General features: G+C 33.4%; 2 protein-coding genes across 7 annotated transcripts; both read left to right on the top strand.

The window, feature by feature from the left end:
- Positions 1-779: 779 nt before the first annotated feature.
- Positions 780-15447, top strand: LOC130655053 (acid-sensing ion channel 2-like). 3 transcript variants are annotated; one of them, XM_057457751.1, is made up of 7 exons: positions 780-910; positions 12183-13242; positions 13399-13546; positions 14113-14172; positions 14415-14634; positions 14821-14912; positions 15141-15447. In XM_057457751.1, the coding sequence occupies exons 1-7, from the start codon at positions 876-878 to the stop codon at positions 15320-15322; spliced, it is 1797 nt and encodes a 598-aa protein (XP_057313734.1). In that variant the 5' UTR covers positions 780-875; the 3' UTR covers positions 15323-15447. The 3 variants fall into 3 exon arrangements, with proteins under 3 accessions (XP_057313734.1, XP_057313735.1, XP_057313736.1); XM_057457752.1 differs by having other exon boundaries at positions 810-910; positions 12170-13242; XM_057457753.1 differs by lacking the exon at positions 780-910 and adding an exon at positions 1552-3052 and having other exon boundaries at positions 12170-13242.
- On the top strand, positions 7080-12139 carry LOC130655054 (acid-sensing ion channel 2-like). 4 transcript variants are annotated; one of them, XR_008984554.1, is made up of 8 exons: positions 7090-7356; positions 7627-8691; positions 8905-9052; positions 9122-9181; positions 9388-9607; positions 10020-10111; positions 10386-10779; positions 10944-12138. XR_008984554.1 is itself a non-coding variant. In XM_057457755.1 (7 exons), the coding sequence occupies exons 2-7, from the start codon at positions 7639-7641 to the stop codon at positions 10601-10603; spliced, it is 1755 nt and encodes a 584-aa protein (XP_057313738.1). In that variant the 5' UTR covers positions 7080-7356; positions 7627-7638; the 3' UTR covers positions 10604-12139. The 4 variants fall into 4 exon arrangements, 2 of the variants coding, with proteins under 2 accessions (XP_057313738.1, XP_057313737.1); XR_008984553.1 differs by having other exon boundaries at positions 10903-12138; XM_057457755.1 differs by having other exon boundaries at positions 7080-7356; positions 8905-9016; positions 10386-12139.
- Positions 15448-15687: the final 240 nt, after the last annotated feature.

The following is a 15687-nucleotide window of genomic DNA, read 5'->3' as shown; positions in this document are numbered from 1 at the left end:
GAAAACATAGATTGGAACTGATTTGTGTGTGAAAAAAACATACAATCAGGATAAAAAACAATTCTCTACTTTCAGAGTTGGGTCAAAGTAGGAATTAAAAAAAATTGTTTCGATTCGTTATAGTGTAAAGAGGGCTTTAAGAATGGCATGATGACAATCATATAAAGAAAAACATGCTGGTTATCCACATTTGAGCGTTCCACTTCACTTTTACTCCTTCTCTTCAATGGAAAAATTTGTTTACATGTATACCTAGGAGTCAAGTTTCGATATGAAAACAATTTTACATCCTAGTTCACAGACCTCCAAGGGTTGAAGTAATTTGCGAAAAAAGCCTTAGTTTACAAACAAAAAAAAACATTTATAAATATAAAATATTTTATGTTGGAAGTAGCAATAAATTTTTAGCGTGAAAAATGTAAAAGTCATGCATGGACAGCAACCATATACTCAAAGCATTTTCAGCGACAGTACCGGAACTCCAGATTCCGGATTTCAGAGAAAGGCAAAAAAATACCCAGTATTTATAAACGTCTTTCTTCTTGCACTACCATTTCCAACTGCCGCATGGTTTCTAATTATGCCATACGTCATGTATAAATTATACAACAGTTTACATAAGAAATTTATCCACTTGAGAGCGCAGCTTTTACCCAGGGCCTCTTGTATAGTGTTTAGAGATTCTATTTTTTTACAATGGTAGACATTTACCGCCTATACGAGAACACATTTTTAAGAAAAATAAGAAATATTTTTTATGTGAATTTCCAGATTGTGTTGATAAGAAACTTACAATAATAACTTATTTTTTACTTCTCTTTTTTTAATCTTTCTGGGAAGATTGTATTGTAAAAATTCTGGGGTTGATATTATACATGAAATCCAATTTGAGGGAACCAATTTTTTTCAGGTGATTTTTTATGTATTTTTAGAATAGCTGTTTATTTTCGCAGTATAATATCTGATATACTGCTTGTTGCTCTGTTGCAATTTGTAAAAAATGTGTCGCAATCTATAACAAAGTTACTGTCGCAATGTGTAAAATCTTTTGGGAAGAACTTCAGAACTACTTCATCTTTGTTTTGTGTCATAAAAGAACACCTATAATTCTCTACGAGGATAGGGCGTTCATATCTTATTCGATGCATAAGACTTCTATACAAAGCTGTTTTTAAATAGATCGTCTTGATGTTGTTGAAATAAATTAACGATGATGTTAGCAACAAGTTATATCATAATGTAACAAATAAAATCCAACGTTTACAGGCTGTGAATGTAAATTGATTAAATTCACCTTATACTGATCTTATATGAATCAGTACATCCTTTATTAACTTTTCATAGGGTTGTTCAAATTGAATCAAACTTGACAAACTTATAGTACGTGTCAAAAGGAACAAAATGGCAGCAATAAATTTTTGCTTATGTCAGCATTTTTTCTATGACGTCAATAAAAGCTTAGAATCGATCAAAATGTCATTACTTGCCTAAAATTCAATTACTTTAGTTCTAGAGCAAATTTTAACATTTTCTAAAAGTTAAAAAAGTTTTTAAAGACAATTTCCGGTTTTTAGATGGTTCGCATAAAAAGCTGCAAAAATTGTCCAAAAATCCGGTTTTTCCCTATTTTTGGGTGAAATTTGGAAATCAGATTAATCACGTGTTAAAAACATACAAAAGGATTCTACTTGATGAAACAAAGTTGTGTTGTAAGTTTCAAGTTTAAAGGATAATCCTAATATGGAATTAGGGATTAGGGATTTCATCGAGATTTTTAGGGTAGTTTCAAGTAATAGCCAATATCAAAGCCCCTGAGTGGTATGGGACCTAAAAATATGGCATGCAAGTGTCTAATAGATAAAAAAAACTATCAAAATGCTTAATATAGCATTAAGGAGTTATTAAAAAAACCGTCAGCTCGATTCCTTCTTAGATTTTCAATAAGTCCCTTAACTTCTAAAACAACTACTTTTTGAACTTTCTGTATTGTCCCTAGGGCTGCAAGTTCCGCCATAATACGAAAAAACCTAATAATTCCTCGGGACAAGGTTTACTTTATGACAGCTAAATTGAAATTTTTAGAAATTTTCGCGGTACAAAGGTCTTATAATCTTGAATAACGCGCGAATTCACAGAAGCTGATTGCATATTTTTTTACAGTTCAGTGTTTTTACCTAGATCACTATATGAAAAAGGGTGCTCATTGTCAATATTATTCGCCGTTTAAGGGTCGCGGGTATTAACTTTTAATTTTCGACCAAATCCCAATATGTACCTGCAATGATAATTTAAAATACTAGTCGTTACTCTTGGCTACCATCTTTGCCTCACAGACAGACAGCAAGCATTGTAGATCACAAATTAGTCTGGGAAATAGCACAAAGTTTTATCGAAAATTTTATCATTGATTATTGTCATGCTGTGCTAGATCGATGTTGAGTGGGAAAAAAAGTTAGCAGAAGGTTTGCTTGTTTTAAAAGAATCTATATCGATATAAACAGATTAAGAAAGCAATGAGTAACGCATATTACCTGTCAAGTGGTATTAGCACGCAACGTGATGTATCATGAATGCTTTCATTGATGCTGTGTTGCCAATTAGAAATATACACTTAGACACTTATTGGAGACAGATTAAATTTTATCATTAACCCCTGCAAAGGGGAGGGGCTTAATTGGTGTCCTGAGTGGATTTCTTTATGTCAATCACGACAAAAGGCAATTATGTTGGTAACCAACCATCAACACCTATGTTGCTTATTGTTTGCATATCTTAATACCGATCCTTTGCAATAATAAATAATGAGGTTGAACTTTTCAACAGTAAAGAAATTGTTTTGCATATTTTCAGCGGGTTATGTTAGTGTTTGACAACTGATGAAGAAAAAAACTCAATTTATTTATTAACAGATGAATTTGTGTGTGCATATTTTATTGGTCAATATTTGTAAAGCTAATAGTTACATTGTTGAAGTGATTAATTTGCTGACGATTACTGACGACTGGTAGAGAGGTTGGTGTACACTTCATTACGATCGAATTTCTGGCCTAAGGTAGGTGATGATTTTATATTTTGTTTACACTGCTTCGAAGAGTAAATATAATGAAGAGATTGGAAGTTTGCATTGTTCTTTTTCCGGACACGAGTCTAAAGGCGGGTTTTCATTCAAACGAATGTGATCGAATCGGTCGATGGCGTTTTTATTAAAATTGGTTTGAAAACAAAATTTTAAACGAACGAAAATTTATTAGCATGTTTGATGCAGCAACATCAATACGTTATTTAACACGAGCAAGTGTTAAAAGACGTAAATGCATTACCGGTAAATGATTATTCGCAGATGAATGTCGAGGAATTTAGATAACATTTGTAGAATGAGTTCGCGAATTTCAATATCTCGAAACACAGTAAAGACTTTGGAGGCAAATGGCTGAGAAATTATAGAACAATAGTACAAAAATACTTTTGTTTATCACATTTATATGTCATGGAATTCTAAGTCCATGCTCAATATCATTATTTCATATCAAATTTGTGTAATTGTTTCCAAATGAATTTGAATGAATCGCTATCGATCGAGGCATGATCGAATTTAAATGGAAACAAATTGTAATAAAAACGCCATCGATCGATCGATTCGACCGCATTCGTTTGAGTGGAAACTGCCTTTAGTGATGGTTATAGGATCCATCTAATCCATCACTATGACCTAACAAAGCGGAGAATTGTGAAACCAGATATTTCATGACTCGATTAGATTGACGCAAATTATTACACATCTTTTTATTACAAACCATTCTAATTTCTAAAGTTTCATTAAGAAACTTTCGGCTTAAAAGAGCAAAAATTTAAAGGTTTTCCGTGAAAGTTTTGCCAATCAATAAAATGCCGTAGTAGCCTAGAGGGACAGGGGTGGGTTAGAGTCGAACTTGGAAGAGATTTGTTCAGAGGATGCGAGTTTATCCAAACTAGGAGGTTATAATCTCACAATTTCTGATCTACATCCCCCTCATTCGCTCCACAAAATTTGTGTGTCAGCTATATCCCTGCCGCTCATGTATAACAAAGTTATAGTCCAAAATTCTCTTAAATTTTCTTAAAGTTGAATAAAAAAATTAAAGACATATATGCTAAACACGTTAAATATGTAAAAATCCAAACTACGGTAAAATTTAAACTGGGACGTTGCTGCTAATCTCTAGGGATTTCACTAAAAATCTCCAAAATTATGGGATATCGTTACACGCAGCTGAAATGAATCCACATTAAAGCAGCCTGCAACTTAAAATTTTTTACGCTAATTTTTCCGATTCTTTTGTCTGGGTATTTAACTTGCCCTCGTTCGTGTGTTACTGAATGAACATCTTGTAAATAATGTCGTGTGGGTCAAACTTAGTAAATGCATTTGAGTTGACTTTCAGTATTTCCAGAAGAATATAAAGCATATAGATTTTCGTCAAAAAAATGGAGGTACCATTCGTTGGCTGTATAGTGAGGATTAAAACTAATTTCTTGCTACGCAAGGCTCCCTAAGAAATTCCATATATGATAAAAATTTTATGCTTTAAAACGTTTAATTGGATTAATATTCTAATATGAAAAGCCATGTCTATGGTTAAGTTAAATTTGTCTCGATGAGTTTCTCGTTGCTAATTAAAACACCAGGTCATTTAGGTTAATTTGTTATCTCTTATCTAGTATTTGCTAGTATAGGTTAAGTTTTAGACTCCAGCTGGGCACGGAATTTCGTAGTAACATGGTACGTCCTCCTGCTTTTATGGCTATAATTTTCCATCGCGGCTCTGGAAGGGTCGATTTTACACCTTTATGAGAGTATCACCTCGAACAGCAAGAGTAATGATAATAAGAGGGCGGAGTAGAGAGCGTCAACGTTTAAATAGCGCATGCGTAAACGTATTGATACGTTACCCGGAAACGCGTGATGGTTTTAGATCTCCATAACATACAAGATGACCTGCTGATTGCTGTGCAATTTTTTAAAAAATAAACGAAGTAGCTAACTCCACGACGACGGAGTTTGACACTTCTGAAACGAAAAAAATCATAAACGTTTAAGATTGACATAATTTACAAACAAGAACAAGGGCTATTTGCAACGTCGTCATAACTTTATATAAAACCCGTTATAAGGAACGTGCCAAAAATTGATTACGAAAAATTAGGCGAAAGCGACAACGTGAAAAAAAATTAAAATAAATAATGCTACTTCCGAAATTTCCAAGTAAATGCGAATCTGAAAAAAAATCAAAGAAGAGGGACAGAAACCTATTTGGTCCGGATTTTTTTAAAAATATGTTACGACTTTTGTTTAAAGTTTCTGAAATCAATATAAAAATTATTTAATATATTTTTATATTTTTTGGTTTTTACATTGTTCACATGAACAATGTAATTCGAAAAAATGGGAAATCAGCTTAATCACGTGTCAAAAGCATACTCAAGGATTCTACTTGATGAAACAAAGTTGTGTTGTAAGTTTCAAGTTCTAAGGATAATCTTAACAAGTGTTATTTTACTTTCCCGATTATAAGGATTTTTTGGGGGAATTTTTTGGGGGAATTTTAAGTAATAGCCAATCAAAGCCTCTGAGGGGTATGGAACCTAAGAATTTGTCATGCAAGTGTCTAATAGATAAATATTGAAACTCAGTTAGTATCATAGCCATGCAATATAGCATAAAGGAGTTATTAAAAAAAAACGTCAGGGGGGCCGAACAGTGTTAACTCACAAAATTTAGGAAAAAAATGTATGTCCTTGTTTCGTAAAGTCTCTAAAACTTTACACAGAAATCACCCTCGTTCCCAGGATTTTTTGTCTAAAAATGTCCTGTAGAATGATTTTATGCAATAGAGAATTGGTAAAAACATTGCAGAAATTTCCGCATCACGTGGTAAGTAAAGTGCAGTTTACATGGTAGAAGATACGCACAGTGTTCTTCATGTTATATTAAAAGTAACGTTTTAACGAAAAAAATATTTGAGACTTATTATTGTAAATCAGAATGGTTAACTCTGCACTCCGTGTTTGATGCAGGGCTCCCCGGCTAGTGTATATATATTTGCAGGTTCATTAAATGTTGATATGTCATTGCCTGTATATGAAGTTGTTTCTGGGTAGGCGAGCCCCTTGAAGCAAACTCAAAACTATTTCCAGAAGTTTCCGCAACAACGATGTACTTCAATGATTATAACACAAAAGTTTTCACTACTTTCTTTCTCAAGATGGAACACAGCTTTAAAATCATTTTGAAGTTAATAATTCACTCATCATCTGATAATAGTCTTCTATTCGGAATCCAATGGACAACAATGTCACTACATCTTTACCTTAAGACAACCTCGACCCCAGGACCTATTATAATTTACAGAGGAACAAGCCTCAGTCGACTTACCACTCCAATTTTAAGAAGAGTCAGAAAAAGTCCAGTGAAAGGTTCCGACCATTTTACCCTATGCTTTAAGTCCAACAATACATTGTGCCCCTTGAACTGCTGCGCTACGGCTGCTGCGTACCCTTTTACACTGCAACTCATGTCTTATATCAAGCCCTCTACGCTCATTAGAACGCTTATTACAAACGATATTAAAATCCATATGTTAAACCGGTAATCGAGTTTAATTTTAATAAAAGTCGGTGTTTTTGATGACGGCGGGTATCATGCGACAGTGTCATGGGAAGAGTTTAAGGTGAGTACTGAATGTATTAATTATTTTTATATACAAAGCTCCCCAGTTAAGCGGCTTAGTAGCTAACGATAATAAAACGAGCAAATATATCCCGTGCTAACTTATCACAAAAATATATCTGTCCAATTTTTTTTAATTACGCCACATGTAAATTTTATTAACGACAGATTGGTTGGCGACAAGACTAGCTGGTTGCTTTCGCAGTAAAAAAACACATATGTTTTGAGCCATATAAACATTTACATAAGAGAAAAACTTAAGACTAGTTTACTTAGATATTCTCTTTTTCTTTTTCTTTCGTTACAATATAAAACATCTCCACAACTTAACATTTTGTTTTGAATCTCAATTGTTTTATTTGTGCGAGACTCGATAGTTCAAATATTTACAAATTAATACTTGATTGTGCTTTTGTATTTCTTAAGACATGTGAATGCGTTCTAATTTAAAATACAGCTATGTTAATGTTATCGTATTAGAAAATCAATTTATGTTTTGATGCTACATAGATTGATGATCAAATGAAGTTGGCTACCGTGTCACGAAAACAAACAAAAAACTTCAGTCTTCAATGCAGAAAGCTTTGAAACTGCTATTATCGTTATATTTTAGTTAGTTTGCTGGATCTTACCCGAAATATTTAGTTATTGTAAGTCTCATTTTTTTTTGATTACTGGTTTTGTCAACCAGGTGTTTTACTTTATTGGAGTTTCTTCGGTTTTAGATCGATTGTTTGGACTGTGTATTAAGTTGAAACAGAATAAAATAAAACATTTTAAATTGAAAATAATAGATCTGTAACTTCAATAATTACTTCCATTTGGATTGATTATATTTTAAACTTTAATCTTTGGTGTTTATGCAGAGTAAGAAATGCACCTTTAAACATCTACCTAAATTGCATGGTATTCTTTTTTAGACTTTCTTCACCATGGAGCGAAAAGTCGGTTTTAGGTTTGCCGATATGGCCAAAAGGGTAGCAGCAGAAACAGCAAAAGAGGGCAAAGTGAACAATGTTTTTGAAGACTCGTTCGTTGCTTCAAGCAAGGAATCTCCTTCTTTTCAAGGATTTCGTCGAATGGATTCATATGCTAAATTTAGGCGTCCAAGTGAGCCATGTGAAACAGAAGTCGCAGATGATATGAACGAGAAGAGAAAAAGCAGTTTTGCCAAATTACGAAGAGGAACAATAAGAGCTTCACTAAAAGATCGATTGCGAAAAATAATCGACGAACGGTTAACAATCCGACAGATTTTTCAAAGATACGTCGAACACTCCACCTTGCATGGTTTTCGCTACACATGTTCAGATACTTACTTTATACGTAGATTAATCTGGTCTGTGCTTATGATCTTAGGCGCTGCCTATTTTATATGGAAACTAAAAGAAGGCATAATCGAATATTTTGATTACCCATTTAGCACTTTGTTCATGGTGTCATACACAACAAAACTAAACTATCCAGCGATCAGTATATGCCCCTTAAACAGTTATAAACTGCACGAGTTGGAGAACACTCCACTGCGAAGGTTGAAAGATCGACTACCGTTAGATAAAAGCTGGAAGGATCCTGGATTTGATATTCCTGGTGACGAGTATGCTAAATACTTATACAATATATCTTACAAGATTGAAGAGCTACTAAAAGACTGCGACTGGATAAAGAGAGATACAAATCACCCAAAAAAAGACCCCAACCCATGTGGCACGTCAAACTTTACTATGTTTTTTAACAAAAGAGGACAATTGTGTTACACCCTTAATTCAGGAAAGGATGGACATCCCTTATTGAGTGTACAACATGCTGGTTTAAATTATGGCTATGAATTGTTTTTTGACTTGAACAACAGTGAAGCTTTGAAAAGTTTCCTCTATACTGGTATGAGGATAATTATTCATGATCAAGATGAACCACCTGTCATGGAGGAAGGGTTCAGTATTTCACCAGGCTTTAAAACCTTTGTCAAACTTAGCAGAGTAGAGGTATGTTGGTGAAAATTGTTTCGTTGGATTTAAATGTCTAGTTTTGAAAATAATAGCAATACTTATAATGAAGGTAACAGGTTGAAAATTAAAGTAAGAAAAATAAAAATCTTTATTTTCATTATTTTTGCTCTGTTGAAATTTTAACTTAAAAGCTAACGTGTATTCCTCACATCCAAAGGATTTTAAAACTGAGATTTTGTATTTGTTTAGACTGAAAATCTACCCCCTCCTTACGCTACCCATTGTGGTGAAATAGAATTGAAATATTTTCCAACATACAACCAAAAAGCGTGTTTACTGGAATTGCTAACAGATTATACAGGTGAAAAATGTGGATGTAGAGAACTCTTTATGCCAGGTATTATTATTAACATACGGCATCATGTGTGCAAAACTTAGAAAAAATAATTCTCCCTGTCTTTTATAGATAATGGAAGACCATTATGCTCACTGAGGCAGTCGATTATGTGTATGCTTCCTGCAAAAGGTATTCACTTCATACTATTTTGAGGTAGCATCTAGATGATTGTACTGCGTAGCTACCATTCAGTAGCTCTTATTCATTAACCTGTAATTGCAAAAAAAATTACCACGAACAGAATTTATATTAGCTCTGATGTAACACTCTACTTAAACGTCATTTCTGTTATCTTGATAGAGTTCTGAGTGCTTTCATGTTTCTTGTATTTCTAGAGTCATTTGATGAGTTTTCCATGCGTCAAAAATGCCCCGTGAATTGCGAGGTTGTGTCTTATACTGTCAGGTTGTCAGACTCAAGATATTTGCATAATCCACCAAAAGGTACCGATGAAATTATATTGACGAGAGAAGCAAAGAGAAAGAAAGTAAACGAGACACATTTGTTGAAATTACTAAGGCAGATGACATCCAAAGAGCTGGACCAATATGTCGAGTAAGCAAGGCAATATTTTGCCAACATCTTGAGTCTTAAGAACTTTTTGTGAAACAAGGCAAAAACCTCTCTTTTCCATGCTTTAAACCTGGAGATTTTTAATGAGTAATTCAAATTGTTGGGTCAGTCATTACGTTACGCTAAGGATAGAAAGCTTTTTCGCCGTTCTCGTTGTTCTCTATCTTGTTTATCAACACGCATTGTGAGCCCTTTGCAACTGGGATGCTTTTAACAACCAGATAAAATAAATGACATCAACACTTCATCTTCTAATTTGAGAAATCGATAAAGCGAGCTATCTGACTTCATATTTCCATTTTTTCATTTATATCTTATCCACTTTGTGACGCTTATAAAAACGAATTTGACCATACAATGCATCTTTACTGGAACTATTTTTGTTTTTTTTCAGGCAAAATATTATTCAAGTGATATTTTTTTATGGTGAACTTAAAAAAGACATTTTACAGCAGGAAGCGTCGTTCGACTTTTATCAATTTCTAGGTGAGTAATACAATTTGAAATATTCTTGTTTGAGTTTATCATTTTCTGCATTTCTTCAAAGTTTTAGCTATGTGCATAAATTTTACACTTCGTGATAAACAAGATATGTGGATAAAGGATTGGGTTTCGCATTGTGTATAATGAGTCAGTTTATTTAACAACAGTCCCCATAAAAAAACTATGATTCGTCATTTTAAATTTGCAATACATAGTGAGGGGTTTTTTTATCTTCGTCTTTTTTCTAAGCAATATTAAATGTTCTCTCGTTTTTTAGGTGATATGGGAGGTGAAATTGGTTTAATGCTTGGCGCTAGCTTGTTGACCTTTGTTGAATTTGTTGACTTGATTATTTTCCTCATCTATCATCAACTTCTGCGTTTCCATAAAAAAAACAAAGCAAAAGATGCACAGAGAAGAAGTGTGTATGAAGCAATTGAAGAGGAAGAAGATGAAGATGAGGAAATGAAAGAAAATGATATCAACGCCCTGTGACTTGACAACTAATTTTACTATCTCTATAGCAACAAATGGGATACTTGAGATATTCTTCTGGCAGTTTTAAAAGAAAAAGAAAATAATATTTAAGGATTTCTCCTACGGATGAAAACAATTGATAAGAAAAAATATAATTTTATTTTTCTTCTTCAGGAAAAGACCATTTCTACTAGGTAATTACTGATAAGTAGTGTAAAAATAGTCTCAAAATCTCGCAACATACGCTTTCATATCGTTTGTAGTATACCTGTGAAGTAACTGGTCTTTGTAGTTGCACTCGTTTGCTTTCTTTATAGAAAAGTCAACAATTATAATAATTCCAGAATTCACATCGTAGATTCACGATTATTGCACAGAAGACGTGACATTGACAAGAAAAGATGTCTAATTATTAGAATTACTGTAAATTTATGTTTAAACTAGAGAAAATTGAAAATACAAAAAATTGTTGTATGTTTAGTGGACTTATCAACAAGAACAAAATCAATCTTAAAAATAAAGAAGATTTTCTTGTTAGACTGTCCACTCACAGTAACATTCCGAGGCGTCATCTCAACCTTTGATCTGTATTTCTTTGGTTCCTTTACTTCGAAGGATCTTAAAATCCGTATCCTCGTTTGTCTCTTCTTGCTCAGTTCCAAATAACCTTTCTAATATCAAAATAAAAATGCTAGCTATATCTGTACATTTATGCGAGTGCATGGAAAACAGCAAGTATATTAATCTTAAACACGGGGAGTGGCATTGGGTAGTACTCATCCCTATTCAAATACCCAATGCTGGGGGGGGGGGGATAATTTATGAAAGATTTTTCTAATATTTAAAAAGATAACAAAAAGCTTTTATTACAACAAAGATAGCACCAAAATCTAATAACAAGTAAAATACATTCTTTGAACGATATTTGTCTTGCCCGTCGTCTGTAACAATTTTCAATACTTTTGTAAATCAATAGCTTATTTTTGCGAGTAATCAACTCCTACCTGATTTTGTGGACATTTCTCCTCTTGAAAGGTAACATTTTGACTAATAATATTTAAAAACATGTTAGAGAAACAAGGTTAGGCGAGCGTTTTTATAAAAAAGAGTAAATTTATCCGTCCTATCAGTTTAATGTTACTAACTTTGTATCTGTTATTTTGAGAGATATTAGTACGTTCTTTTTTTTTCTCAGAACAATTTTATGCTCTTTGAAACCAAAAATCTGAAAGTAATTGAAAAATAAGAACATGATCTAAAATTACAAGCAAAGCTGAAATTTCAATGTTTTCCTTTTTCATAAAAAAAACAACAACAAATGGAACGTTTCTAACCTGCACAAAAATTTCATACGACTGTTTTACCTGTCCTAACTAGTAGTGTAGGAACATAAATTAAATAACAGTTTTGACTTGAACAAATGAAAATATATCAGTCTGAAGTTATATTTGTTGGTTTTGATAAAGGAAGTACACGAGTAGAAGATAGAAGGTAGAAGGAAAGGGTAAAAGAATAGGGTGAATAAATGTGTTAATGGATAAATCCAATCCATAATACTCGCATACATGCTCATTCATTTTTAAGGTTCAACTTTTAGCACCATGGCACCAACACGATTTAGCGATGCTGTTCAAAAAGCGGTCGCCAACACACACATGAGCCAAAAAGAGCCTGATGATGAAGATAGTATACCCTTAACAACATTTAATCAAACGCCAAACACGGAAGAATTTACAGAAGAAAAAAACGAGAAAAAAGAAAACACTGGCATGGCGGGAATAGCATGGAGGCTTCATGCAGCTAACAAAGCAGCGGGAGTGTTTAAAGAAAAAGCCAACTTGAGAAGAAGAATCAGAGAAAGATTAAAATTAAAAGAACGCATGCGTCAATTAGTTGAAGAAAGACTAACAGTGAGGCAAATCTTTAAACGTTACGTCGAATCTTCAACGCTCCACGGATTCCGTTACACATGTACTGATACCTATCTCCTCCGTAGAGCTATTTGGACATTGTTAATGGTAGCAGGTGCTATTTACTTCATACTAAAGCTCCACGATGGATTAGTCACCTACTTCGACTATCCCTTTAGTACAAAGGCAACTTTAGAGTATGTGAACAAACTTACATTTCCTGCCATTAGTTTCTGTCCACTGAATCAATTCAGTTTTTCAAAAGTCAAAAACAGTTCGCTTAAAAAACTTTTTAAAAAATATGGCTCACCCTTTCAGAGGAATTTAAGCAATTGGAATCATGATTTCTCCGGGAGGGAGTTAGCAAGCGAAATCAGAAGGACTTCCTTCTCCATAGAGGATATTAACCAGGATTGTGATTATATTAGGAGAGATACAGACCACCCAAATTTACCTCATCAACCATGTGGGACAGAAAATTTCACAAGTTATTTTTCAGAGAGCGGAAAATTATGTTTTACTTTAAACTCCGGTAAAATTGGTCATCGGTTACTAGAAGTGGACCATGCAGGGCTAAATTATGGTTTTGAGTTGATGTTTGATTTACGAAACGAGGACGCGATAAAAGAATATCAAATATCCGGCCTGCAAGTCATCGTCCACGATCAAAACGAGCCTCCTGTATCGAATACTGGATTTATATTACCACCTGGCTTTAAAAGTTATATTAAAATGGAACAATCTGAGGTAAGAGGTGAAGCATGCTTTTTTACATAAAAGTGTATAACAAATTCATTCAAAGTATAGAATAGTACGAGAGAGCCGTGCTGGGACAACAAGTACCAAAAAAGATTTTCTAAAGTACACCCAGTTATACATTTTCTCGCAATACAATTTTTTTAGACCCAGAACCTACCGCCACCATTCGCAACAAAATGTGGAGAAACGAAACTAAAATATTTTTCAACCTACAACCAAAAAAGTTGCATTTTGGAACTTTTAACAGATTATGTTGGGGAAAGATGTAAATGTCGGGAGCTATTTATGCCAGGTACTCATTGATTTTTCTTTGGAGGGATGAAAAGATTTATTCATTGATAAAAAGGAAATAAAAAGTAGCCACAAAACACATTCTTGGTTTCTTATTTTTGTGTTGCATTGTTATGCTACTTGCTGAGTTTTTATATTCATATATTAGACACCTGCCAAAATTCGATCTGGAACTAAGTATTCAGATTTTAAGCAGTTGTACTTTAGACAAATTTCAAGCTTCTGATGACGTCACAAAAAACTGTTGACATCAGCAAAAATGTATTGCTTTTGGGAAAGTGAATTAAAAATTATGGATGGAACCGGGGTCCAGCTTTTCTCCCGGTTATAGTATGTTCGAAAACCCCCGAATGGAGTAGGGTTGAAACTGCGATTATGTACCCGTAGCTGCTTTCTCTGCACGCCAATGTTCGTTTCCACGTTTATTAAACATAACAAAAGTCGAATCACAAAATATTTGTCTTAATAAAATTTTTATCTGGAGCAGTAGATCGTTTTCCCCTAAATTATTTCTTTTGCAAATCATATTGTTAATATATTCTGATAAGATAACAAATACCATTTCAGATAATGGCATGCCGTATTGCTCATTACGTCAACGAACATCATGTTTGTATCAAGTCAAAGGTATGACCAGATAAATTTTCAAAGCAACATTTCTACTGTTTTAAAGTGTAGCTCTCATTTCTAACCGGAAACTTCCACTCCACGTATAGTTAAGGAGAGATATTGGGACCTAAACATATGCTTGATAACTGAGAAAACAATTAATAGTGCCTTCATATGTTTTGATTCTTTAATTTTTTTGTTGCTAACACATTTGCTTTGTCATTTTATGGATTTTATCTGTGTTGTCTTTCTTTCCTTAGATTCATTTAATGAGTACAAAATGAGGTCGCAATGCCCAGTTGATTGCCGACAAATATCGTACGTCACGAGAAGATCTGATTCTAAATTTTTACACAATCCACCAACTGGAATCGAACCAATTTTGATTAAGAAGTCTTTGGAGAAGAAAGAATTGAACAGATCTCATATACTGGAGCTGTATAAGAAATACAGCAATGAAGAGTTTGCTAAATACATCGAGTAAGTGTTGAAACAAATTATTAGAAAACGAAGACGAGTAGCAAGCATATATAACAGCCTAATATATTAAAAAAAAATCTTTGTCAAAATAGACATTTTCTGAAAAGTTAATTGTAAGAAGTAATAAATACGCCCACGCTTAATAGTTAAAAATTAATTGTAATGATAGGGCGCATATTTCTTTAGGGAAAATATCATTGTAGTTATATTCTATTATGGCGAGATGAGTAAAGTGATCTACATGCAGACTGCATCATTTAATTTCTACAATTTCTTAGGTAGGTTAATCAACAGCTTAAAATTCATTTATGGGACTGATATATATTTAATATTTACGGTTATTACACTGAAGAAAAGTAACCAGACTCCCAAAAATACTCTATGTATTTATTCTCTGTTCTTACTCTAAGTACCCCAAACTACATTCACAAATTAAGAATATTTTGCAGTTGTGGAAATCAATATAGCTCAAAAAAGGTTAATTACAAAAATTCTACCTTTTTTAGGTGACATTGGCGGTGCGTTTGGATTGATGTTAGGCGCAAGCTTGTTGACATTTTTCGAGTTTGTCGACCTCCTCACCTTCCTCATCTACCATCAGTTACTACGTTTGCATAAACAACAAAAACTGGAGAAAGAGAATCGAAAGAGTATGGTGCTGGAAGAGAAGCAAAGTTTAATAACTTAACTATATTTTTCTCCTTTAATCTATCTATCTTTGTAAAACTAATGTGTCGTTTTATAAAAGGTTATTTTTATATAAAGTTTGTCTTGCGACAGTCTGCACTGAAAGTAATATAATTTATTATCATATTACTTTTGCCTATTTTTGAATGCAAAACTTGGTAGAACACACATGTAGGTTTAACTCTATTATATAGGGAAAGAAATTATCGATCCGAAGAAATACCTTCATTTGCCTGATCTTCACGTCATTCACGTCATTATAGCTTTTGTCTTTTTTAACTCGATCACCTTTGAATGCAATGTTATACAGATGCACCAAGTTTTATGACAGAAGCGTCAATACTTCTGGAAAAACGTATCTTTATA

This window comes from Hydractinia symbiolongicarpus, chromosome 8 (assembly GCF_029227915.1).
Source record: "Hydractinia symbiolongicarpus strain clone_291-10 chromosome 8, HSymV2.1, whole genome shotgun sequence".
Lineage (NCBI taxonomy): Eukaryota > Metazoa > Cnidaria > Hydrozoa > Anthoathecata > Hydractiniidae > Hydractinia > Hydractinia symbiolongicarpus.
This window is presented reverse-complemented; position numbering and strand designations above follow the sequence as displayed.